This window comes from Engraulis encrasicolus, chromosome 20, assembly GCF_034702125.1.
Source record: "Engraulis encrasicolus isolate BLACKSEA-1 chromosome 20, IST_EnEncr_1.0, whole genome shotgun sequence".
NCBI lineage: Eukaryota > Metazoa > Chordata > Actinopteri > Clupeiformes > Engraulidae > Engraulis > Engraulis encrasicolus.
The window spans coordinates 47,482,457-47,509,956 of record NC_085876.1 but is presented as its reverse complement, the minus strand read 5'-3'; the positions used below and the strand labels follow the sequence as shown (position 1 = coordinate 47,509,956).

Sequence of the window (27,500 nt, the reverse complement as noted above, 5' to 3'; positions counted from 1 at the left end):
AATGGTTAGGTGTGTTATGAGTGTGGAATATTTACGTTTATTGTCAACCAAACAAATATAACGGCAACTCTTAACACATGGTATGTCACACATGCAAAAGAAAAATGATAAATTGATTTCACATAAGTTGACCACATGCGGGCAAGGGTTGGGTAATATTCCCTAAACGGACAGAAAAGGGCATGGGACGTCACCCACTAAGTAAATATGAAATATACACCCTTGCAGGGTGGCTCGAAAAAGACATTTAATTTAATAGCCCGCGTTTAAGTCACTCGGCTAGAGCAGAGACATGTCCATTTCTTTTACGGGCGCATGTCCGGAGAATCATCGCCTTCTCGTGGACATCCCGTGTGTATCGTTTATGCGCGAATAAATCCAGGGGAAGATCGCGTGATGGGTTGCTGGTGCGTAGGTCGCGCGCGGTGCTGTTCCGTTACCGTAGCCATGCGCTCTCCTTGGCTTTCCCACCTCGCCTCCTGCCAGGGCAGGGGCTCTGGTCGCGTCTCTAGTCTCGGGCGGCGGGGCGGGATGCACTAATGAGAGAGCCCGCGTTATTAATCCTTGCAATGGGCTACATGAATTCACTTCGCCGCAAAGGGCTACAGCGGCCGCGTTGGCCCATAAACCTGGAATGCGCCTCTTTCATGTGCTCCACTGATTATCTGCCTTGACAACAATATGGTAAGACTTCCCTTCCCCTGTCGCGAAGCCCCTGGCCCGGGGCCATCGGAGGTCACCGGCAGCCCTCGTAGACTTTTATTGGTGGTCAAGGAACACGCTGACAGGTCAGAACGGGAGCTCCGTTTACGATGCCGGGGGAAACTTCGGCCTCATTTGGAATTAATCCTGTGCGCGCACCGCAAATAAATCACATTTTATTTTGTTTTCTCAATTTCACTGACCGCTTCTTCTGAGTCGTTGCAGAAACACTAACAAACTTAAACTCGACAAACTCGTGTGGTTTTAACTAAGCCCCCATATTCGTCCAACGTTTATTGTTTGTTTCACTAAATGTTTTCATCGTTTCTCAATAATTATCCATTTAAAACGTGTAACTGTGTAATAAACACAAAACATTTATTTTTAAAATACCGACATTAATTGAGTTAGGCTATTCACTTCGGATAAAGGGAATTGTTTTATAGAAACCTATTGTACACAGTATGCATGCGCGCCCAATGAAATTGGTGGGGGGAAACGGATTTGGAATAAAATTAAAAAGATATTCTCATTTGCGCAAGGGTAGCCTGCTGCGAGAACTCCGCTCTGTGTGACAGGCCTTCTTCGTAGCTTGTATGATCTGCTGCCATTTATGTTCGTGGATGAGAGGTGCCAGCGCCACTGAGCGCGTGCGGACCAAAGTGCTACTCTCCGGACACCGCTAAATGTGATTGTCACATCTCGACTTAGAGCGGAAGTGTGACGTGACAGTGCCAAAGATGAGATGCCAGCTTCTGCCCCTCTCCTCAACTCAGACGCAGACGCATGCTGGCTCAAAGAGCAACACAACCCCGATGACATGCTGCATCACCTCAAGCTCAAGTCCATTGTAGCTTTTGTATAACACCTCCGCGTTTTTTTCTTTTTTTGGGGGGGAGGGGGGGGTTATCTCATTCTATTACTGATTGATCCAATGATTTCGGAAAAACGGCTCAAATGAAATAGAAAATGTGCATTTTATTCCAATGTGTCCTTTTACAGTGTCATTTCTTGTATTCACGCCTAGCCTACTGCCTGTTGTTGAGTATATTATGTAAGGGAACATATTGAGTGTAGGCCTATTAATGTTACAAAAATGAACTATTCCTCTGAGATGCAAATGCAAAACCTCAAGACCAACAGACCAGCCAGCAGTGATAGACGGTTGTCACATTGGCACCGATATTGGGAGACTGTGTGTGTGTGTGTGTGTGTGTGTGTGTGTGTGTGTGTGTGTGTGTGTGTGTGTGTGTGTGTGTGTGTGTGTGTGTGTGTGTGTGTGTGTGTGTGTGTGTGTGTGTGTGTGTGTGTGTGTGTGTGTGTGTGTGTGTGTGTGTACGTCTGTGTTGGTCAGTTAGTATTGGAAGATACGAGAGCCCGCGCACGCCTGTGTGTGTGTGTGTGTGTGTGTGTGTGTGTGTGTGTGTGTGTGTGTGTGTGTGTGTGTGTGTGTGTGTGTGTGTGTGTGTGTGTGTGTGTGTGTGTGTGTGTTGGAGAAGAGTCAGTGACCCTGCTGGCTTGGCTCCTGGCTGGAGCGGTGCCAGGCTCAGACTTTAATTTAAGGAGCAGCAAGGGTCCAGCGGGCCCAAGACCAGAGACCACAGGGCCCTTTCCTCTCCTCTGCTCTCCTCTCCTCTCCTCTCCTCTCCTCTCCTCTCCTCTTCTCTCCTTTCCTCTCCTCTCCTCTCCTCTCTTCTCTTCTCTTCTCTTCTCTTCTCTCCTCTCCTCTCCTCTCCTTCATTCCTCTCCTCTCCTCTGCTCTCATCTCCTCCATTCTTCTCTTCTCCTCTCCTTTCCTCATCTCTCCTCTCTTCCCCTCTCCTCCGCCTTGCCTTGGCCAAGCTAGTTAGAATACACTAACACAGGTTAGCTCTCCCCCCTCGATCTCTCTCTCTCTCTCTCTCTCTCTCTCTCTCTCTCTCTCTCTCTCTCTCTCTCTCTCTCTCTCTCTCTCTCCTCTCTCTATCTCTCTCTCTCTCTCTCTCTCTCTCTCTCTCTCGCTCCCTCTCCCTCCCTCTCTCTCTCTTTCTCTTTCTCTCTTTCACCGCGGGGCCCTTTCCTCCGCCTTGCCTTGGCCAAGCTAGTTAGAATACACACATGCAGGTTAGCTCCCCCCCCCCCCCCCCCCCCCCCCCCCCCCCCTCTCTCTCTCTCTCTCTCTCTCTCCCTCTCTCTCTCTCTCTCTCTCTCTCTCTCTCTCTCTCTCTCTCTGTGTCTCTCTCTCCCTCCCTCCCTGGTTCACCATAGTCCTTTCCTCCGCCTTGGCCAGACTAGTTTCCAATATCCACATGCAGGTTAGCTCCCCCTCTCCCTCCCTCTTCCTCTCCCTCCCCCCTCTACCCCTCTCTCTCTCTCTCCTTCCCTCTTCCTCTCTTCCTTTCTCTCTCATCATACTCCTGTCCTCCACCGTGGCCAAACTAGTTCTTATATCCACATGAAGGCTCTCTCTCTCTCTCTCTCTCTCTCTCTCTCTCTCTCTCTCTCTGGCAAAGCTAGTTTGTTAGTTTGTACTTTGCTGTCTGTGTTTTTATTACCGATATATGATTGGTGTGCTAATAAAAGCATGCTATAACTCTTTCTCTCTTTTCTCTCTTTTTCTCCCATCGTCTCTCTGTTGCGGTCTCCCTCTCTTCCTTGGCCCATCTACAGGCCCACAGTATATTTCCAGAACAAGGGTGTGCTTGAAACCTTTTTGTGGAAAAAAGGTTCGCAAACACCTTTGGTTTGATTTTTTTTTCTTCTTTAACTGCCCAAGCAGTGGTGTAGTCGACTTTTTTATGGTGGGTATACTGTATATTTTAGAATTTTTTGAAGTGGGTATACTGTATATATTTGTGCTATTCAAAACAATCGATCAATCAATTATAAGTGGATATACTGAAATCCCTGAAATTTAGAAGTGGGTATACTCCGTATACCCGCGTTCTACATAGACTACACCATTGTACCCAAGTAACTCACTGCATGTGCTTGAAACCTCCCACGACAGAAAGCCTTGGAGACACTACCGTCTACCGTCCCTTAGGTCTTTACCCGATTCTAAAAGCACAATATTGATTTGGAGTGATCCCTCTTCACCTCATGTCACTCGTTCTTTCTGTCCCCATCTCCCTTCTCTCTGTCTCTGTCTCTCTCTCTGTCTCTCTCTCTGTCTCTCTGTCTCTCTCTCTCTCTCTCTCTCTCTCTCTCTCTCTCTCTCTCTGCTGTCCACCCAGTTAGTGTGAGGCGTTAGTTATGTTTTCCCTGCAGACTTTAATCAGGAGAGTGGAAATGGAGGAATAGAGAAGAGCATGGAGAGAGAGAGAGAGAGAGAGAGAGAGAGAGAGAGAGAGAGAGAGAGAGAGAGAGAGAGAGAGAGAGAGAGAGGGGATCACGGAGGGGTGAAAATAAGATAATTCGTGGAGACACGACTGATGTCTCTCGTTGCCACCCGACGAGACGTCAAATCACAGCACCCCCTACCCTCCTACCCCCTCCCACCACCATCACCATCACCACACCACCACCACCCCCACCCCCCATCTTTGCCAGAGAGAGGGTCGGGACTCAGGACAGCCACTCAGGCAAAAGGGCATCATGGGACGCCTGTGCGTGGGGCCCTTGGAGGACTGGGACGTGTGTGTGTGTGTGTGCGGGGGGTCCTTGGAGGACAGGGCGGACATCTTGAGCCAGTGCTGCCAGGGCCTCCGTGCTCCCCAAACAGCCCCGTCACCAGATTTTGATTTGCTCTCAGTGGCACGGCCCAATCTGCCTCCAGCTGGGCGGGGCATACCCCTACCTCCGCACCGCACTTGAAAACCCAACGCACACACACACACACACACACACACACACACACACACACACACACACACACACACACACACACACACACACACACACACACACACACACACATACACACACACACACACACACATCCCTAACTCTGTACTTCAAGACCCAACGCAAACATACACACACACACACACACACACACACACACACACACACACACACACACACACACACACACACACACACACACACACACACACACACACACACCTCTGTACTTCAAGACCCAACACGCACAGACACACACACACACACACACACACACACACACACACACACACACACACACACACACACACACACACACACACACACACACACACACACACACACACACGCCCCTACCTCTGTACTTCAAGACCCAACACGCACAGACACACACACACACACACACACACAAACCATGAGGCCACGGCTGCTCAAAACATTACACAACCTCAAACCCCTTCACCTCCTTTCATCTCCCCAGCATAGCGCCCCGTCCCATCACTAGACGACACCAAAGACTTTCAATATGGTAACTATGATTAATCAAATACCACGGGTCACCAATGCAACAAAGTGGGATCAAGTCCAGTCTTTTTTAAAGGTGAAGTGAAATCCCATTGGGAAACTCCAACTCCCATTGTCATTGTGACACAGCACTCCACAGCACACAAGTGAACACTGCACACAGCGAAATTGCATTTATCCCTCATCCGTGCAAGGGATCAGTCCTCAATGGCGCCCCAAGGGAGCAGTGCGGCGGGATGGTACCATGCTCAGGGTACCTCAGTCATGGAGGAGGATGGATGGGGGAGAGTACTGTTTGATTACTCCCCTCATCAACCTGGCGGGTTGGGAGTCGAACCGGCAACCTTTGGGAAGTCTGACGCCCTAACTGCTTACCCATGACTGCCCTTTTAGACTTGGGTGTAAATTGACGTGACTTTCCATTGAACTCCATTCAGTGTCCTAGTCTCGAACTCTTCTAAAGGAACATGCCTAACCAGCCACAGGACAGCACCTTACCGTATGTTATATTGATTCCAGAAGAAAAGCTCTCTCTACTTAATCTATTTATTGTTGTTTCTACAGTCAGCGTTGCTTCTTGTCAGGCCAGGAGCAATATAAATATTGTTTCTGAGCTCCAGAAAAAAATCGAGAAATCCTCCCACTTTGTCAGGAAGCAAACAGCCAGTAGCAAACCACCAAGGGAGGCAGGTCAACCATGCCGTTTGGGAAATGTTAATTGTTATGCTCTTGGTCAGACCAAGTCTGGAAGAGATTCGAAAGTCGATGATACTCAGGCTACCATACTGCAGCCCCCTACACCCCCACCCCTCAACCTAGCACCACGGGACTCACTAATTCGACGCCCTTTCGGTACTTACCGCTTACGTCATACGACCCTACCCCTAAACCTAACCCTAACCTTAACCCTAAACCTAACCCGAACCCTAACCCTAATCTTAACCCTAACCCTAACCTTAACCCTAAACCTAACCCTAACCCTAAATCGCTTGTTTGAAATGTTTAATTACCATGTGACTTACCACGTAAGTACAGGGAAGGCGTCAAACTAGTGAAAATATTTATTATTCCAAAAAAAACTAACAAGTCATACACAGAAAAAGCATACAAAACAAAACAAAACCAAATGACATTGTTGTAATAACCTGAATTTCTTTTATTTATAAATGGTCATTCTTTTCACTTTTTAAACAGTTACAAAATGATTCAGCCAGACATGTCCATCATCAATAACTGACATGACCCAGACCTCTTCAAAAGAAGGGGTAAAAGAGTGTGAACAAGAGAAATGTACATGTCCATTAGAACACAGCATCACTACCCCCGAGAGAACCCACAAAGAGTGCATTCCAATATGCAGACTCCCGTCCTCACTTGCCTCCTCCTGGCCTCCGGATGATGTCACCAACAACAGCGTTGAAATTTCAGTACCTCGCAAAAGCTCAATTCTTTATCGAGCATTACACACCTCTCCCTACTCCGGTCCTCCACACTATGCCCACGGCCCCAGCAGCCTGCTTTCCTTTTTTTACTTTTTTTTTTTTTTTTACAGATTTTTTTTTACCTTTTCTGAAATTCTTCACACACCACTCACACAATATTGTCATGCAGGTCATTAACAATGTATTCAACAATATTAGTTAATTAGTCAGAGGCATACCCCCTTTTGATGTAGGCCTAATAATAATAATAATAATAATAATAATAATAATAATAATAATAATAATAATAATAATAATGGCCTAACATAATGCAATTTTGAAAAATAATAAATTGGAAATAATAAATTGAAAATGATCATTTTGAAAATGTAGTTATTGTGTGGTCCAAATATTGAAATCATAGTAATATGCCTAAGGTAAGATAATGTGAAGTTTTTTCTTTTCAATAGGCTAGGTCTTTAACAGGTGTTGCATAGAATATTAATAGGTTAGTCGTTCCATGCAACCGGGCCAAAATAAGATGGATGTAAGGTAGGTGGTTTAGTCGTGTGTTTCTTCTGTGCAAAAAAGTTTCAATTTTGAATGAGATGAGAGTCTTTCCGGGTACATCGTACTGTGTGAGAGGAGGGGCGGTCTTGAGTGTTTTGTGTCCTCACGTGCCTACAGCATTTTGCCTTAAATGTCTCCGCATGCGCTTCTTGTGTGAGTGTGTCAAGTGCGCGCGGGTTATCGGGTCTTAACAGCGCATGTCCCTTTGCCAAGCTGTCTTCTTCCTTCAGCATCACGAGCGCCTTCAGATGGAAAAATAATTGGCCGCGAGCTCCGCTGGGATCTACACGCGCCCGTTTCTTTAAAATTGCCACACAATTATCTAGATAATCAGACAGTACACAATATATTATTTTATACCAAAATTGTAGACGACAGAAACCACTGTGATGCGAAATATATTTCAGGTTGTTGAAAGTTAGGCTATTAACGGTTGCCTTATACGAGGAGTCGCATGGTTAAGTGCCTCAGCCAGGCATGTTACTGTAGCCTACTGCTTCGATATGAACTTGAGGAGCCTAAGCTGATCATCCAAAATTAGGCTTGAGGGCAGGCTACTTAAATTGGTTTCACAGCTATTGTGTTATTAGCCTTACAGGGACGTAATACACTTTAGACCTAGTTAATGTGGGAATGCTGTGACGCTTTATTTAAATAAAATAGCCTACAGTGAAAGACAAGACGGAGAGAGCTTATTACAAGAAAGGAAATAAGACAAGCGAATATTCACAGGTGACGCCCCCTCGGCAAAACTTTGCTCGCCTTTTAGCCAGTCACTCACAGCCACTAAACAAGAGTTGGGTTACCCTGCACTTCACGAGAGCCATAGAACGCCTTTTATTTTTCAGAGGAAATAAACATAATCTAGACCTATAATATACAGGGCACAATTAAAAACATTTATTGTGTGAGATGATATTTTAATTTTGATATCATTTTCGTGTGTTAACGATGCTCCAAAAATTTGGACGTGAATGTTATATCGAAACTCTGCGCCCATGGGTCGATTGACGACGACGGGAACAGTGATGCTTGCTCCACTGCAATACCGGACATGCATGTAGAGCCTATTTCCACACCACGCTTCACACAAACTGGACACGGCGCCCTGTAGGTTACGCAGTCCTCGGCTGCCTTGCAGCGGCGGTGGTTGCCGTGTAAATGGGGGTAAAATCTTTCTCCAGGTAAGTAGGTGTTATAGGCTAGTATTGTGGCCAAAACTGGAGCATGTTTATCGAATGCCCTCTTTCGCCAAGTCACGGCGTTGGTGTAGGCTAGAGCGTGCCCTCTTCGTGCCTGCTTTAAGTTTGCATCTTTTAGTCGACAGTCCCACACGGTGAAGAAGCCAAACGTTTTACATGCGTAAAATGTCAAGAGAAAAAAATTGTGTGTGTAAAATATCTCTATATGTCAATATCGTAATTGTGTTTCCAAATTGAATGAATGTGGGGTCCGTGACAGCCAATGGGCAGGCAAGGAATGATGATTGTCTCGGGTCTTTGAAGAAACCCCTCCCATCAAACTTGTGGTACTTTGGGGTATGAGGGAGACGTGTATATAAGACAAGAGGAGCGTGGTTGTCACACATTCAGATAAAAGGGCAGAGTGTTGAAAACGGAGGTGTTATTTAGATACTCTGCGTTTTTCTACAGGGGCCACCTAGAGTTTTAACCAGGACGCCAGTCGTGCGTCTTGGGCTAATTTGATACGGGTAACCTATTTTGGACACCTCTGAGTCGCAGTGATTTTTCCTTCGTCGCGTAGTCAAGAATGCAGTTAGAGAATATTCTGCCTAGTGCGTCTATCAACTTACCCAAGACATTTTATAATTTGTCCTCTTCAGAAAGTACTACAAACAGTCCGGGGTCAACACAGATTGATTACCAAGACGTGGAGAGAACGGAATCCGAGACGAGTAACGGGCCCAAGAAATATCACAGTGCTGTTGGAACCGTTATGATGGGTGAGGGAGATAGTGACACCTTCTCCGGGACTAAAACGGCTCCAGATGGAAGGAAAAGTTCACCAGGCATCGGCGAAGACGACCTCACCAGCAGCCGTCGCTACAACATAGACGAACTCGGTTCTGACAGGTACTTTATCTCTTCAACACAGCCCAGTGCCGACGTGACGAACCCATGTTCCCTGTTCCCCTACGGCCAGACGGGGAGTGTGTACAGTGGCTCAAACGGCTCCAGGTATTCGGCTTCTCTGCATTACGGATCCGTCTTGCCACCGTCAGGGTTCTCGTCAGCTGTGTGCGCCAGCCGGAGTCAGTTTGCTACGGGCTACCAGTTTGGCCAGGGTCCGGGGTGCCTGTACCCGCCCTACCCGGGCACGGGCTCTGGCATCAGCTCCATGTCCCTCCCGGGGTCCGCCGGAGGTGCCAGGGCTCAGGTGTATCTGTGCAACCGTCCTCTGTGGCTCAAGTTTCATCGCCACCAGACAGAGATGATCATCACCAAGCAGGGCAGGTAAGCAATGTGGATATGACCATCAATAGCCCACTCCATGTATTTTAGTCAGTAGGCCTACTTGTGAAGCCATTGCGTTACCAGCCTATGTTTCTTCTTTTGCCGGTGACCTGCATATTTTAGGCTTTTTAATATTGTTCCACAGTGTTGTTGCATATTGAAAAAAATGAGTCAAATAAGAGATCAACTATTTTTACGTTTTTTTATTGCCTTTCGGATAATTTTCTATAATGCAACCATTTACTCAATAATAATAACTTACTCAATAATAGTCACATTAATTGGCCTGTTCACGTTGACTGCACATGCTCTGAATGTTATTGTGTGATATTCACTGAAGTTTCGATGCTAATCAAAATATATGGGTGTTTTGTTTTTTAATATTAATATTTTGCAGGCGAATGTTTCCATTTCTGAGTTTTAACATCACGGGGCTGAATCTGACGGCGCACTACAATGTCTTTGTGGAGGTAGTTTTGGCCGACCCCAACCACTGGCGCTTTCAAGGTGGCAAATGGGTCACTTGTGGGAAAGCGGATAACAACATGCAAGGTAGAGCAATTTATTTATTTCCCCTTAAAAACACCGTCTATGCTAAATTCAGCGCGCGCCTTTATGTGGTCAAAAGAGCGCCAGAATTACGCGCAGAGAAATCAGACATAAAAATGCAGCAATTTCGTTTTCATACATCAAAATTAGTTTAACAAATTTTAATTTTCGATGTTATCACCACGAAATTGTTTTTTGTTCACCTGTGATCTTTTTTGCATTGTGTGAATCTGCTAATCCACAATGTTAAACTGTGACATTTAACAAATATTGCCTCGTTTAAAATTCGATTTAAATACAATGAAATTGTGGTTATTGGGATTGCTATTGATACTATATTAGTTTGTTGCCATTTCCCTATTTCAATGCATAAATGAAAACTGATACATTATAATGATGATGATAGCCAAATATTAAATAAATGTGTACTTCGTTTAATTTTGCAGCAACCCATTCCATTTTTTGTAATATTACACGCACGTAAAATATCCATTTGATTAAAAAGACCTACTAATTTGTCATTGTTTTGTGTGTTAGGAAATAAAGTGTATGTGCACCCTGAGTCCCCCAACACTGGAGCGCACTGGATGAGGCAGGAGATCTCCTTCAGCAAGCTGAAACTCACCAACAACAAGGGAGCCAACAACAACAACACACAGGTCAGTGTGGAATAAAATACAACACACTTTTATTGTCAGTACTTACACATTCAGTTTACACTATATGGCTCTACACAACAATACACAGGTGTGGAATTAAATACATTACATTTTTATTGGCAATACTCACGTACAGTTTACACTATGGCTGTACATGACATAGAATAGGAAATAATAGAATGCCAGTAGAATACCTTTTTATTTTCACTACATTTTACACTATAAGAATGCACAGCACGCAGATATAGAACAGAATAAAATAGAATGCCATTTTTATTTTCACTATTCTTGTGTAAAATTGCAATTTCACACTAATATAGGCGCCTCCACAGCACGTATGTAGACTACAGTACAGTACGCAAGTGCATTCGATACAGACAAACGACACTATTTCCCATGTGTGAACACTGAGGTTAACAACACTCTTTATTTATTTCGCATGTCTGACAACTCAGATTACCGAAATTGGTTATTATAGTTGTACACATCTGTTTTTTTTTTTGTTTTTTTTTGTTTTTGGGGGGGGGTGTTTGCTTTTTTGTAAATGCGTTCTTGTAAGTGTCTTTATGCATTCTTGTAAGTGCCCTTGTGAAACCCAGTGTGTGTTGAAGACTGGACTAATTTATTTTTCAAAGTGTTCTCTCGAAATGCAGCAAATGAATCGTGCATAAATGAATGTGTGTATGCGGTGAAGGCGCTGTCGTCCACCTCTTCGACACAAACACTCAACACCATCGCTGACACCTTACACACACACACACACACACACACACACACACACACACACACACACACACACACACACACACACATTCTTCTTACTTCTCACTTGCGTGTGTTTTTAGTGGTTTTAACACATGCTGTTGTTGTGTTGTGCTGTTCCGCTGCTAGATGATCGTCCTGCAGTCTCTGCACAAGTACCAGCCGCGGCTGCACATAGTGGAGGTGACGGAGGACGGGGTGGAGGACATCGGCAACCAAGAGGCCAAGACACAGACCTTCACCTTCCCTGAGAACCAGTTCATCGCAGTCACCGCCTACCAGAACACCGACGTAAGTGACTGGGCTAAGTGTGTGTGTGTCTGTGTGTGTGTCTGTGTCTGTGTGTGTGTGTGTGTGTGTGTGTCTGTCTGTCTGTGCAGAAGCGAATCTAGGGTTAGGTGGGGCCCCAAGCAAAAATGCAAAAGAATGAACATTTGAACCAAAATCACCACTAATGTAATACAGTATGGGCTGTTATTTCTTTATCTACGGGCTTGGGGTCCCCAAGCGGCTGCCTGCCTTGCCTGGTGGCAAGATGCGCCTCTGCGTGTGTGTGTGTGTGTGTGTGAGAGAGAGAGAGAGAGAGAGAGAGAGAGAGAGAGAGAGAGGGAGATATTATTGTCAATGTCTTATTTAAATGGTTTTTAGTCAAACTACGCAGACTGGTCAAAAGCAATTTCAAACTTCTGTGCTAAGCCTGTTACATAGATTTTTGACACTTAAGTATCGGTACTCTTGACTTGACTGAGCTGAGGAAAACCTTCGCCGCTGCATTGCAATTCGTTTCGTTTTGCTCCAATTTGTGTGTTTATTTTGCATGGGTGATTTTGTCTTTTTTTTTTTTTTTGCTGTCAGCGCCTCGGGTTGGTCATGTAGAATTGCGCGCACACACTTGAAAACATTTAGTTTTTTCCCCCTTTTTGTTGTTTGGGCACAAAAGCACAATGATAAAAGAAAATGAATTCAAAAGTCTCTACCTGGGATTGAAATTGGCACCAGCCATTGGCTAAAATGGTTAAATAAATACATGAACTGACACAGCCTCACAAAACATGACCATAAATACAAGTGGCTCATGGATGTTTGACAAACAAGCAATGATTCATAAAATAACTTGCTCTAAACGTTTTTTATTGTTTTGGTCCGTCAAGTGTGTGCATGTGTGTGTGTCTCTGTGTGTGTGTGTGTCCGTCTGTCTGCCAGTCTCTCACACAAACACCCTTTGCCTGTGTCTTGTTTTTGCAAGTCAACCTGACTGTTGTGTGACACTGTGACTCTTGTCTCCTCTCTGGCCCACAGATCACTCAGCTGAAGATCGACCACAACCCCTTCGCCAAGGGCTTCAGAGACAACTATGACTCGTAAGCGCTACTCTTTTATTTGTTATATTTTATTTATTTATTACCTTGTACAACTATGACTCGTAAGCACACTTCACTTACAGTTACGCACTCATGCCTATGTAGGCCTAGAGCTATTCTTTTATTTGTTACCTTTTATTTATTTTCTTGTACAACTATGACTCGTAAGCACACTTCAGTTACACGCACTCATGCCTACTGTATGTAGTCCTATAGCTATTCTTTTATTTGCTATCTTTTATTTATTTTCTTGTACAACTATGACGCGTAAGCAAGCACACTTCAGTTACGCACTCACGCCTATGTAGACCTATAGCTATTCTTTTATTTGCTATCTTTTATTTATTTTCTTGTACAACTATGACCCATAAGCACACTTAACTTGCACACCTAAAATCTCTTAAACAAATCTGGATATTTGTTATATTTTATTTCTACTCTCGTACAGCTATTACTTTTAAGCACACTTACAGACAGTCATGTATGAGTATTTATTTGTGATAGTTTATGTCTTTTTAGTTTTTATATACAACTTATGACTTGTAAACACACTTACTCCCCTATACCCATGTATATCTTTTTAGTCTTTTATTGTAATTCTTTATCTACCCTCATACAGCTGTTACTTACACACATATAGTCATAACAATCTTTGTTATTCTTTATTTATTCTTATACAGCTATGACGTCTAAGCACACATATGTATTATATTTAGGTCTACATATTTTTTTCTTCGTTTATAAAACACATTATTTTGAGGTGATTTATTTCAACTATTACTCGTAAGCACACTTATAATACACATAGCCTACTTTTACATTCAATTACACAATTCATTTAATTATCAATTCATTCATTTATCAATAATTTTATTACACTATTAGCACACATAGTTTTGAATGTAAATTCACATTTTATTTTAGAATATGCTTAAATGTAATTTTGCAAGAAAATTGCAAATATATTTGACAGTATATTTTCATACTCGAATAACATTTCAGGTGATTAAAATTGTGCTTTTCTGGAAGTTAGAGTTCAGTCATATGTGCGATTAATCAAATTAATAAAGTGTATTTTACAGCTTGTTCAGTCAAATGCTACCCACTCACCTTCTACTCTTTCTGTGTCTCATTTCCCCATCTCTCCCGATTTCTCTCTCACCTCCTCTCTCTCCCGATTCTCTCTCACCTCTCTCTCCCCCATCTCTCCCGATATCTCTCTCATCTCCTCTTTCTCCCCCTCCTCTCTCTCCTATTTCTCTCTCACCTCCTCTCCTCTCTCTCCCTCTCCTATTTCTCTCTCACCTCCTCTCTCTCCCCCTCCTCTCTCTCCTATTTCTCTCTCACCTCCTCTCTCTCCCCCTCCTCCCTCTCCTATTTCTCTCTCGCCTCCTCCTCCCCTCTCCTATTTCTCTCTCACCTCCTCTCTCTCCCTCTCCTCCCTCTCCTATTTCTCTCTCACCTCCTCTCCTCTCTCTCCCCCTCCTCCCTCTCCTATTTCTCTCTCCCTCTCCTCCCGCTCCCGATTTCTCTCTCACCTCCTCTCTCTCCCCCTCCTCCCTCTCCTATTTCTCTCTCACATCCTCTCCTCTCTCTCCCTCTCCTCCCTCTCCTATTTCTCTCTCACCTCCACTCCTCTACTGTCCTCCATCTCCACTCCTTTTCACCATCTTTCCCTATTTCTCTCTCTCTCTCTCTCTCTCTCTCTCTCTCTCTCTCTCTCTCTCTCGCTCTCTCTCTCTCTCTCTCTCTCTCTCTTTCTCTCTCTCTCTCTCTCTCTCTCTCATCTCTCCTCCACTTTATCATCCTCCATCTTCTCCTCTGCTCCTCTCCATCCCGCTCTCCTCCTCCTCTCCTCATCTCCAATCCACCTTTAAAGGTTTTGAACTTTTTAGAATGTATTGATGTTCTAAACGTATTTAATCTGTTTATGTATATTGTTGTTAGTTTTGTGATATGTTTTTTCTATCTGTATTGGCCATGATCTAGCCATAGCTACTGAAATGGCAATAAATGTAAACAATGTAGACAATCTCTCATCTCCTCATGCTCTCCTCCTCCTCCTGCAGGATGTACACGGCCCCAGAGAGCGACCGGCTCACCCCGTCGCCCACCGACTCCCCGCGCTCGCACCAGATCGTGCCCGGCGCGCGCTACGCCATGCAGCCGTTCTTCCAGGACCAGTTCGTCAACAACCTGCCCCACCAGAACCATCGCCACTTCTACGCCAGCGAGCGCGCCGTGCCCCAGACCAACGGCCTCCTCTCCCCCCAGACCGACGACCCCACCGGGAGCGCGGCCGCCGCAGCCGCCGCCTCGGCCCAGCGCTGGTTCGTGGGCTCGGTCCCGCAGTCGGGCTCGGGGTCGTCCAAGCTGGACCTGCCGTACGAGGGCGACTACTCCACCTCGGGCCTGCTGTCCTCCTATGGCATCAAGCCCCTCCCCCTGCAGACCTCCCACGCGCTGGGCTACTACCCGGACTCGGCCGCCTTCATGGCCGCCGGATGGGGGGGTTCGAGGGGGAGCGCGGGCTCGGCGGCGGCGGCGTACCAGCGGAAGATGACCACGGGCCTGCCCTGGTCCCCGCGACCCAGCCCCCCAGGCCCCGCCTCCTTCGCCTCGGCCACTGACGACCCGCTGGGCGGGGTCGGGGTGGGGGTCGGCAACAAGGACGCCGCCGGCAAGCTGCAGGACGAGGTGGTCACCGCGGCGACTGTGGCGGTCGCCACGACGACAACCGCCAGCGGGGTAGGAGGAGGAGGAGTCGGGGTGGCGACCTCCTCGTCCTCGTCCTCCTCCTGGATGGAGACGCCGCACTCCCTCAAGTCGGTGGACTCGGGCGACTCGGGGGTGTACTCCATGGTGTGCAGCAAGAGGAGGCGCCTCTCCCCGGGGGGGTCCAGCACCGAGACCTCCCCCACCATCAAGTGCGAGGACTTGACCTCAGATGAGTACAGCAAGGACGGGGGGCAGAAGGCTATGGGAGGCTATTACACCTTCTACACTAGCCCCTAGACTAGAGACTCGCTGACCACTAAGCTAAGGGGGGGGCAGTCAAGACACCCCATGCTCCTTTCCTCCTCTCCTCTTCTGTCCCCTCTGCTCGCCTTTCTCCTACTCTCCTCTGCTCTCCTCTGCTCTCCTCTCCTCTCCTCTCCTCTCCTCTCCTCTCATTCCCTTCAAATGTATAGATGATGGCCTTGGCTATTTCATTTCTTATTTGTTTTATTTTGTTATTTTTATTGGCAAAAGACAAAGTGTTTAAATGATTATGCCCATTCTTTTTTTATTATTAAAAAAAGCATTTTTAGAAGTTTGATCAGAGAGTAGGCCTACCAAAGCTGAATGCTCTCCTATGTGCCAACTGATTTCCCCTGTGTACATGACTGGTGGTTCTGTTTTACTCCCACCCCCCAAAAAATATGATTTGCTTTTAAATCTTCTCTAAAGCATGTCCCTGGAAATGTTAGCATTTCATTTATTTTTTATTAAATGCTGTGAATTTCTCTTAAAATTTTATTTAATATCAATTTGTTGTACAGTATTTGTGCACTTTAGATTGTGATGTATCTTGTACAAATTGTCTACATGGCTCTGTAATGAAATGAAGAATAAACATGTGCTTTTCATAAAGTAATTTGCATCCTGGAGACTCTATTTCTGTCTTTAAAGGTACACTAAGCAGGAAATGGTCAAAAAAGGTACTGCAACTATGCTGCTCATTGAAATTGGGTTGCCTATTGCCAAATTTGATTTTTGCATGAGAGTTTACTGAGTAATAAACAAATATTTTCAAGTATGCTCTAAGTACAGTCATTGTTGCAGCTAAAAATTACTATTTTTGGAAATTCAAAATGGCGGACCATGGAGAAGATCCCCTTTTTCATGTATGAAAAGTGCAATTTTTTCAGTCATAATGAATACTTAGAATTTGATGGTGGTAAGTATTCATGAAAAAGAAAACATTAGCGAATGGGCAGCATGAATTCTGGAAATAAACAACTAAAAATCTCACACAGTGTCCCTTTACATCTTTCCACCAGCCTATAGGTATATTCACAGGTCAGTATAAAATTGTTGGGGGGGATGAGAACCCTCTACGTTTTCTTTTAATATTGGCCTACGCGCTTGCTACTACTTTTTTTTATTTCGTTAAATAACAGCACTCACCATATTTAAAAACAGGAAATAAAAAGCAAGATAAAAAAGACTGTCGTCATCAAACTGCTAGACGCGTTCCTCAGCGGAAATTAAACACAAACACACCCAGGCCTTTAGCCTGGCGACGTGTGTCTTGCACACTAATTTGTTTCCCTTCATGCTGTAGGCCTAGGGCTAGGCTATGTAGCGTAAATGCTTTGATAGTCTTGGCATTCAACTGCGGTCATAAATGCTGTGTCCACCCAGCAGCACTGGCAGTTGCTGGCAGTGCACACATCGGCTACATCGCCAGAGGTCCATCTTGCCACTAGGCAAAGCAGGCAGCCGCTTGGATCCCCCAAGCCCCTAGATGGTGAATAACAGCCCACATTTTACCACAGTAGTGGCGATTTTGGTTCAAATGCTCACTCTTTTGCATTTTCGCTTGGGGCCCCACCTGACCTTAGAATCGCCTCTGGACATCGCTGAGAGGAGAGCTTAGGTCAGCTGTATAGGCTAGGCCTACATAGGCCTACATTTGAAGATAAACGACAAGGGTTTTGAAGAAGTTGAAACCGCAGTGTAACTGTTGCCTATTGACACATTGAATAGGCTAGAGTAGACATGATGCATTTGTCTCGTCAAAAAAAAAGAAAAAGAAAGGTTAGCCTATTTGAGGGAATAACAACACAAACTAACACAATACTAACAAAAAACACAAACTAACATTTGCACTTGTTCTGTAGGCCTATATTTCCTATGCACTTTGTATTTGCTAGTGATGTTGGCTATGATTATGTCCTCTTTTGAAAGTCGCTTTGGTTATAAAGCGTCTGCCAAATGCAATGTAATGTAAATTGAATAGATGGGCTATAGCTTATCACTAACAAACAGCTTCCTCAGGTAACAAACAACTAAACCATAATTGCTGTGTAGTTTATTTAGGCCTATAATTATTTATTTGAGCAAATGCAAATGATTATGTAGCCTAAATGCTGGCACACCTCTTTCTGAGGCAGCAATTAAGGCCACTTTGCTTTAAGTGAAATTAAACAGAGGGTAAATGAAAAGAGAAAGACCTTTGCCACAATACTTTGATAAATGACGGTTTGTTTACAGGCTTGGGTTGAACTTCTTGTCCTCAGCGGGTTCAATTGAAACGCATAATCACAGCAGACAGCCAGCCAGCACTCCCCCACTTACAGAAACTTTGCTCATATCCGCGGGGAAGTGTGAAACTTCCAACCCCCATTTGAATTGATTTAAATATGCTGGTATTTTAAGTCTAATTAATTCTGTTGTCAGACTCCTTGACAGAACGCGAGGAGAGTCTGCCTAACTCCAATTAACACCTTGTAATGAGACCAAGTAGTGGCTGCTACGGCCTCCCAGGAAAGCGGCAAGAAAATTGACTGATGAGGGGTGAGGGGAGAGAGAAAACCGGGAGAGAAGAGGAGAGGAGAGGGGGAAACGACTAGAGGAGGCGTGGGGAGGAGAGAGCAATGGGGGATAGAGATATAGGGGAGAGAGAGAGAGAGAGAGAGAGAGAGAGAGAGAGAGAGAGAGAGAGAGAGAGAAGAAGAAGAAGAAGAAGAAGCTAAAATTGTACCTTGTGTTGTTTGCTTGAAAGTACTGCTCTGCGTCAGCGAATCCAATTCGATAACACCTGCTGGAGTATTCCGAAGCATCCCTGTGTGTGTGTGTGTGTGTGTGTGTGTGTGTGTGTGCGTGCGTGTGTGTGCGTGTGTAATAGACAGCTGTGTCTTGCCCTGTGCTGTGAGCCATTGGGGTACAACACAGGGGTAGGGGGCAATAGAGTTGTGCTTCACAGGTGTGTCTTCTCTTGAGAGGGTTGGGGAGGCAACAGAGCTCTTGCAGGTCTGCTCTGCTCCACACAACATCTGGGCTGAGGAGGGGAGGGGAGGGCAGGGTACCGTATCTCCTATGGGCTGAGATGCTGCGGTGACTGGTAATTGGTAAGGGGAGTATATCTACAGACGATGAAGCTGACGGGGGGGCAAATGGGGAAGTTGTCTCGGGCCCAGGGAAGGAGGGGATGTAAAATTGATTCCTCATTACATTGTACATTGGGGGGCCCTTTCAGATGACTCTGCCGTGAGCCCGGAAAAAGCTGTCAGCGGCCCTGAGCATATCTACAGACGAGGAAGCTGACGGGGGGGGGCAAATGGGGAAGTTGTCTCGGGCCCAGGGAAGGAGGGGGCCCAGAATTGGGTCCTCATTACATTGCTGTGGTGACTGGTAATTATTAAAGGAAGCTAATGGGGGGTGGGGGGTGGGGTGGGGGGCACGAATTGGGCAGTTGTCCCGGGCTCAGGGAAGGAGTTGGCCCAGAATTGGGTCCTCATTACATTATATGTATTGAGAGAAGGGGGGCCACTTTCAGATGATTTGGTCCGTGGCCCGGCCAAAGCTGTCAGCGGCCCAGAAGGGCAGTATGTGTGTGCATTCCAATATGCTACCTTGCATCCTCCACTTGTGCTTGTGGCCTCGCCCCGCCTCCCGGCCCCTCCTCTGTGGAGAAAACAATTAAGTTTCCCAGCTGTCAGCCTAGCTTAAACAATTTGGGGGCTATTCTTCATTCACCATCCAGTTTTCAAATGAGAAAATGACTTTACATTTGAGCTTTTGCGAGATTGTAATATGATGCTGTTGCCAGTGATGTCATCATGACATATTACTTCCTGGAACGAGGCCTCAAGCACAAGTGGAGGACGCAGGGTCGCATATTGGAACGCACCCTATGTACAGACAAGGAAGCTGACGAGGGTGGGGGGTGGTGGGCAAATGGGGCAGTTGGGGCAGTTGGGGCAGTTGTCCCGGCCTGGGGGCCAAAGGAAGGAGGGGGCCCAGAATTGGGTCCTCATTACATTATGTATTGAGAGAGGGGGGGGGGGCACTTTCAGATGATTTTGTCCGTGGCCTAGTCAAAGCAGTCAGCGGCCCTGTCTGCAGATGTGACTGTCTTGAGGCCTTCACCTAGAGACTGTGTCTGATTTTTTGAGGGGGCGCCACACATGGTGGCAGCCATTACCCTTACGCAATTTCCCACTGGGATTACTGTAATAAACATAAGTCTAAAGAAAGAAATCTTGCAAGTGATACTGAACTGTTGTCCCATTTATTTTTAAAGAGACACCATCTTTAGGTGAATGCCAGGTGTAAAGTAAATTTAGTACTTAAGACAACACTTGCTGAAAGAATTAAATGAATGTGGTGAGAGGAGAGTAGAGAGAAGAAAATGTGAAATTGTGAGATGTTTGCAGTATTTTAGAGAGGTGAGGTGAGATGAGGAGGGAAGAGGTGGCCATTTTGTGTGATAGATAGATAGATAGATAGATAGATAGATAGATAGATAGATAGATAGATAGATAGATAGATAGATAGATAGATAGATAGATAGATAGATAGATAGATAGATAGATAGAGAGGGGGGTATCAAAAGTGTCTTCATATCACTGCCTTACAGACAAAGGCATTCAGCTGACACACAATACCGGCAAGGCAGAGGGGAAACCAAGCAGTGAAGTGTGCAGGTAGGCAGGCAGGAAGCATGGCCGTAAATACCATTGAGTAGTACCACAGAGGTCATGTCCTCAGTATTTTTTTCAGTATTGTAAAATGTAGGCTATATATGATGAAAATCGATATATGATCAACAGTGATCAATTCAGTCTGTATACGCCACCCCCATTTATACTCAAGACAGTGATTAATGAAACAAACTGAAGAGTGTAAGAGAGCATTCTAAATGTACAGTGTCCAGTACATTACAGCATGTAGTATTTTACCTCGGTATATGAAAATGTCTGGTTAGAGCCCTGGCAGGAAATCAGGCAGGTAGGTGGGCAGGCAGCAAGTCAGACAGGTTGGCAGACAGGCAGGAAGACAGACAGGTAGGGGGTCAGGAAGTCAGGCAGGCAGGCTGGTAGACAGACAGGTAGGCTTGCAGGCAGGTAGACAGACAGGTAGGCTTGAAGGCAGGCAGAAGGCCAGACAGGTAGGCTGGTAAGCAGACAGGTAGACTGGCAGGCAGGCAGCAAGTCAGACAGGTAGTGGGTCAGGAAGACAGACAGGTTGGCTGGCAGGCAAGCAGAAGGCCAGACAGGTAGGCTGGCAGACAGACAGGCTGGTAGACAGACAGGCGTGAGGTGGAAGGTGCAGGAGGAGGGAGAGGGGTCATTGACACTCGTGGTACCCACAACCACAGCTAACAAAACCACCAATCACACTGCATGTATCCTGTAAACATTCATTTATTAGTCCAATAACTTGGCAATTTAAGTAGAAGCACCTGATTCTTTTAGACCTGGTTAAAAAAATAACATTTAAAGGTACACTGTGCAGGAAATGGTCAAAAATTGTACTGCAACTATGCTGCTCATTGAAACTGGGCTGCCTATTGCCAAATTTGATCTTAACATGAAAGTTTACTAAGTAATAAACAAATATTTTCTAGTATGGTCCAAGTACAGTCATTTTTGCAGCTAAAAATGGCTATTTTTGGAAATTCAAAATGGCAGACCATGGAGAAGATCCCCCTTTTCATGTATGAAAAGTGCAATTTTTACAGTCATAATGAATACTTTGAATTTGATCCTGGTGATACGTATTCATGAAAAAGGTAATATTAGTGAATGGGTAGCATGAATTCTGGAAATAAACAACAAAAAATCTCACAGTGTCCCTTTAATCCATAATAGTGCTGTTTTCTGTGGTGTTGCCCCCCACCCTGTCGTCTCCTATTAAAAAATATCAGTAACCCAAAGGCAGGTAGGAAGAGGAGGGGTGGCGTGTGTGGCCCAGGCAGAGAGAGGAGAGAGAGAGAGGTTCCATTGGCCCATTGTTTCCTGGTTCTATTATGGCCCCCCCCTTAGGCAGACCTAGGCAGACTTAAGGACTGTTCTATTCATTGTAGGAGCATTATGACACGGCCCTTTAGGCAGACCGGAACCTGGTCGCGTTAGGTGCCCATAGAAACCTATTATGTTGGCATATCTCTATAGAATATCTCTGGCCCAGGGGTCTCAGTCCTACTTTACACACCGCAACACCCCCCCCTCCCCCCCTACTTTCACTCCCCTTGAATCAGTCGAGCAGGGCAGTAAGGGCAGGCAGACAGGCAGGTGGACAAGAGGAAGGGAGACAGCAGGGATTGTGTTCCAATTCCCCCATGGCTTGATTGGCCATACGGCATTCAGGGCAGTTGGCCGGTGGACTGCTGATGATTTTGCCCTGGTCAATATATATATAGGGCAATATATATATAGGGCATCTCTCAAGGATTCAAGAGTTTATTGTTATTGCCAAAAAAGGCGACAAAATTGTGTTTTGGGGTACAACAATACGTAGTCGCAGCAGTAAAGCGCAAGTAAAGTTTTCAAGTAAAGTACAAGAGGTAAAAGTGACACCAGTGCTTGGCACCCTGTGGCGATCGCACCCTGTGTGGTGAGAACGAATTTCCCCACGGGAACAATGAAAGCTACTACTACCAGGGCTTGAGTTGTAGGGGGATGGGGGGGGATGCCATCCCCCCCTACGATGAAAATGGTCAAAAATCATCCCCCCTCAATGGAAATGGTCAACAATCATCCCCCTTTAAAACAGTCATCCCTTTACCCATCATTTTCTGTAATTAAAAAAAATAAATATGGACACTGCTTCTATATGAACACTTCGTCTAACTTTCATGAACATATTTTCTGTAAAAAGAACGGTGAGACCTGCGCGAGTAAGCCAGCGAATTATATTTGAAGAGGCACTAGGCTAATATTGAATGGGCCTACTACAAAACATATGCAATATTTGCAAAAAGGGTTTCTATCACTTAAGTCCTGTGAAAGGTTATCTCCTTAAAAAACAGCCTATTCATTTATAGGCTACCAGTATATACATTCACATATTGTTTTAAAATTGCACTTAAATAAACTGTATTTTCAAAATGTTCTCGGGGGACAAACCACGGAACCCCCTATAATCACTTGGTCTCTGACCATCCCCCCTGGTTTCATTTCACAACTGGACCACTAACTACTACTACTACTAGGCTGGAAGGGCCTGGCCTGATTATTTGTCCCAGTCCAGCCTTGCCTTACCCAGTCACTTGCCCGCCCGTTGACCCATGCAGGGCCACTGGACTGGGGGGGGGGGATAGGCCACGGCACTTTTGGCTTAAAGCCCCCCTTCATAATTACTCTCGTAGAACTGACTCACCAGTGGGCCCCAATTTCAGAAATTGAAAAAATAATAATAATTCCCTGTATGCCAGATGGCCAGTCCAGCTCTGGACCCATCCACCTGCCCATCCGCTTGCCTGATTGTCCACTTTACTCTACCTGCTCCACGTCTACAGCCCTTCGCGTGAAAGTGTTACGGGTATGTGTGGAATTTTTCGCACCTTCCAACCAATGACCAATAACATGTTGACGGTTGTTGGCTCGTATGAACCGAACAAATACGGACATTTACCAAATACAGGGTGTGAAGTGAAGGGGCCTTTACCTCTCTGCCCTACGTAGTCTGTCTGTCTTCCTGCCTGCCTGCCCTCCTGCCTACTTTGTTTTTTCGATTGCCCACCTGTCAACCAAACCATCCACTTGTCTGCCGTCCCACTGTCGCCACCTGCCTGCCTATCTCCTTGCCTGCTTTACATCCCTGGGTGCGTTCTAATATGCAACCTTGCGTCCTCCACTTGTGCTTGTGGCCTTGTAGCAGGAAGTAATACGTCGTGATGACCACTAACAACAGCAATATGTTTCAATATGTTTCAAAAGCTCAATTGTAAAGTAATTTTCTCATTTTCAAACAGGATGGTAAATGAAGAATAGTCCCCCCAAAATTGTTTTGACTAGGCTGACAGCGGGGAAACTTAATTTTCTCCACGGATGTGGGGCATCAGCAAAACGTGAGGCCACAAGCACAAGTGGAGGACGCAAGCCATGGGGGAAGGGTAAACAGGAGAGCAGGCACAGAGGTAAAGGAGTAGGCACTAGGCAGGGAGGCAGACACGCAGGCAAACGGGCATAATGGGAGAAGAGGACGGGAGGGCAAGCAGACAAACAAAGGCAGACAACTAAGGCAGGGAACTGTGGGCAGATGCAGAGGCGATTCTAAGGTCAGGTGGGGCCCCAAGCGAAAATGCAAAAGAATGAGCATTTGAACCAAATTCGGCACTACTGTGGTAAAATGTGGGCTGTTATTCACTATCTAGGGGCTTGGGGGCTCCAAGCGGCTGCCTGCTTTGCCTGGTGGCAAGATGCACCTCTGGGCAGATGGGCGCGCGCGGGAGGGCGGAGGAATGGATAGATGGGTGGATGGGTAGATGGATGGATGGATGGATGGATGGGTGGGTAGGCAGGCTTGAAGGCAGAGCCCCTGGAGCCGTGGCGGGTCATAACTCCAACAACAAGTCGATAGACTCGCCGCCGCTTTACAAGCATTCATGCAAGAGCTGGAGGAATCAATAGACACTGGGCCATTGTCATGCTCAAACTCAGACAACACTTGTGACTTGTGTTCAACCTGGCTGCCTGCCTCCATGGACAGACTGAGAGAGCTTTTACTTGCCGTGTACTGTAGCTTGATCCATCCTTTTTGAAGTCACTGTCTACTGTATTACACTTGATCTTGTTGTAAACTCAAGGGAAGGAGCTGCAGCACCCAGGTGTCAGGCTTTGGGATACAGGGACAGAGGGGATGAATATTTATTGACAGCATTGTTGCCAGATTGGGCTGTTTCCTGCCCAATTGGGCTGCTTAGGATGGCCGTGTGCGGGTAAAAATGGCATTTAGCAGAAAAAAACGCCCAATTTTTGCCATAGAAATCAATAGAATTGGGCAGGATTTTGTGCTTCTAGGCGGGTTTTGAGCATTTTTTGGGCTGGAAATCATCAGCCTCATCTGGCAACCCTGATTGACAGAGGTACTAGAGGGGACATCAATTAGTGCTCTCCCCCATCCTCCTCCATGACTGAGGTACCCTGAGCATGGCACCGTCCCGCCGCACTGCTCCCTTGGGGCGCCATTGAGGGCTGCCCCCTTGCACGGGTGAGGCATAAATGCAATTTCGTTATGTGCAGTGTTCAATTGTGTGCTGTGGAGTGCTGTGTCACTATGACAATGGGAATTGGAGTTTCCCAAGGGGCTTTCACTTTTTTTTCACTTTCAGATATTAAGGAATGGACATGTAGTGACATTGCCATATCAATACTGCATCAAAAAATGCACGACAATGCCTCTTTTGAAATATGTTCTATGTATGTCTTCTGTTGCCCAGTCTTGCACTTTATATGTCTGTATGTGTATTGTGTAGGTACTCTAGGTGGAATGTATGTGTACTGTCTATGTCTAATTATCTTATTATGTCCATACTGAAGTCTTAGATGTCTGCGTGAGAAAGCAAGAAACGTAATTTCAATTCTTTGTATGACCAGCACATGTAAAGAAATTGACAAGGAAGCCCACATGACTTGACTTGACTTTCAGCACCCCTGGCTGCATATGACCATGTCACTTGACCTCCATACATACATAAATTTGTGTACGGAGGTCACGTGTTGTGAATGCAGGTTAGAGATGGTTGTGTTATGAAGGGCAAGAGTGAAATAGGGTTAGGGTTAGGGTTAGGGTTACGGGGGAGATGAAGATTATTTACTAACTGCACTTACCTGTTTTCTGTAAATTTGGACCAATTTGGATTATTGTATATATGTATATTTTCTGGATTGTGTATGAATTGTTTGTGATGCATGGACTGATGGAGTAATTTGATGTTCCATGACATTGGCTGAAGATAATGGGGTGTAGTAACGGGTGTGGGTATTTTAAGTGTGGTTACACATTGTTTCACTGTTGCACACTGAGGAAGGCACACGCCGAAACGTGTCTGTGCACAAAAATAAAGAAGAAAAAATTGATGCAAGGTGCGCCCCCCTTTTCTTTGATTCTAAGTATTCATTTGGGACAGCACCCTTAAAAGTTATCAAGAAACCTGAGTGAAGCCTGCTACCTACTTGATCTAACTCAGTGATTCTCAAACCTTTTCAGACCACTTTGTCCTCCCCAAAAATGACCAGGGACCACCTGTCAACTGAATTGGCAGTTGATGGGTGCTAATTTGACACTGCTAATTTTGATGCAGATCACTGACTTTTTATTAACATTATAAGCCTGTCTTATTGTGTTGAAAACATTAAAATGTTACAAATATAACCTACTGCTAGCTTATCTTGGAAAAGTAGAAATCCCCTCGCGAACCACCTGAGCTCTGCTGCGGACCACTAGTGGTCCCCGGACCACACTTTGAGAATCACTGATCTAACTACACTTACCCCATCACGCCATTCGATGCATAGACAAAGTCTCTCCACTTCAATCGGTCTGTACCCAACTTCTCTATGGTCCCCCAGCTTTGGTGGTGCTGCTGGAGCTCCTTGTGTTTGGAAGAAGGGTGCGCACATCCACACGTATTTGTCCAGGTGCCAGACAAAAAGCTAGTAGGTAGTGTGATGAATTGTATGTACTGATTGAATGTATTAACTCCAAAAATACTTTATTTCATTTTAACATATGGCAACGTATTTTTGGAGTTTAATACTTTGTACACAGTGTGCAGACCGATTCATCGCACGCAGCTGGAGCTCCTTCTCAATGGTCCGGCGCCATGACATTTAAGAGCCTCCGCACATCGGCTCCGACAGCACTGCGGAGCACTTTCGCTTCCGACACAATTCCGACCCCCCAAACCCAATGTCACATGAACATAGCATTGATAGTCAATGGCCGGCTCCGACAAAATAGAAATTGTCTCTAATCGCTAGCTGACATCTGCGAATGTCCGCGGACATTGGCGCCAGTGTGCGGGGTTCTATTGAAAACAATGGAATCGAATTTTTGCGAAGCAGTGCTCAGTAAAGCATGACACGGGAGTGAATTTTCACTCCCGTCCCATCCCGGTCCCAGAAAAAAAATCCCATCCCGTCCCATCCCGGACTGGAGTAAAAGAAACAAATCCCATCCCGTCCACTCCTGAAAAGAATGTCTCCCAATCCTGCCCACTCCCACTCAAAATCAACCCCACTCCCGTTTCGTCAAAAAAATCAAGGCTTTTTTTGTTTGTTTTTTCAAGAAAAAATAAGTGGCATTCCCGCTCCGGTTCATTTTTATTCCCGCTCCTGCCCGCTCCCATTCATCTTTATTCCCGCTCCTTCCCGCTCCCGTTTATTTGTAACATTTTGACTCCCATCCCGCGGGAATCCCGCAGGACCCGCGGGACCCACGGGAATTCCTGAAAAATGTCATCCTCTATGCTGGAGCTCCTTCTCAATGGTCTGGCACAGAGCCATTTAATAACAGAGTTGCGCAAACCGGGGACCAGGAAGTCGGTTGGTGATGTGATTCGGGTAGATTAAAATGTTTCTTAACAGTAAACTTCTGTTCGTTGGAAACTAACACAGAACCATCACATACCAAACAAAGATTAAAGTAGAATTCCGG

General features: G+C 45.6%; 1 protein-coding gene across 2 annotated transcripts; it reads left to right on the top strand.

The window, feature by feature from the left end:
• The first annotated feature begins 7,660 nt into the window (after nucleotides 1-7,660).
• Nucleotides 7,661-16,485, top strand: eomesa (eomesodermin homolog a). Of its 2 annotated transcripts, XM_063186030.1 has the most exons (7): nucleotides 7,661-8,227; nucleotides 8,887-9,517; nucleotides 9,915-10,069; nucleotides 10,604-10,725; nucleotides 11,617-11,778; nucleotides 12,787-12,848; nucleotides 14,918-16,485. In XM_063186030.1, exons 2-7 carry the CDS (start codon nucleotides 9,000-9,002, stop codon nucleotides 15,861-15,863), a joined length of 1,965 nt encoding a protein of 654 aa, XP_063042100.1. In that variant the 5' UTR covers nucleotides 7,661-8,227; nucleotides 8,887-8,999; the 3' UTR covers nucleotides 15,864-16,485. The 2 variants fall into 2 exon arrangements, with proteins under 2 accessions (XP_063042100.1, XP_063042099.1); XM_063186029.1 differs by lacking the exon at nucleotides 7,661-8,227 and having other exon boundaries at nucleotides 8,645-9,517.
• Nucleotides 16,486-27,500: the final 11,015 nt, after the last annotated feature.

Bases quoted from the DNA above. Each gene is read 5' to 3' on its own strand.
- eomesa (XM_063186029.1), top strand. From the start codon at position 8,814: ATGCAGTTAGAGAATATTCTGCCTAGTGCGTCTATCAACTTACCCAAG. The intron at 9,518-9,914 runs GTAAGCAATGTG...AATATTTTGCAG, and splicing joins ATCATCACCAAGCAGGGCAG to GCGAATGTTTCCATTTCTGA. The intron at 10,726-11,616 runs GTCAGTGTGGAA...TTCCGCTGCTAG, and splicing joins CCAACAACAACAACACACAG to ATGATCGTCCTGCAGTCTCT.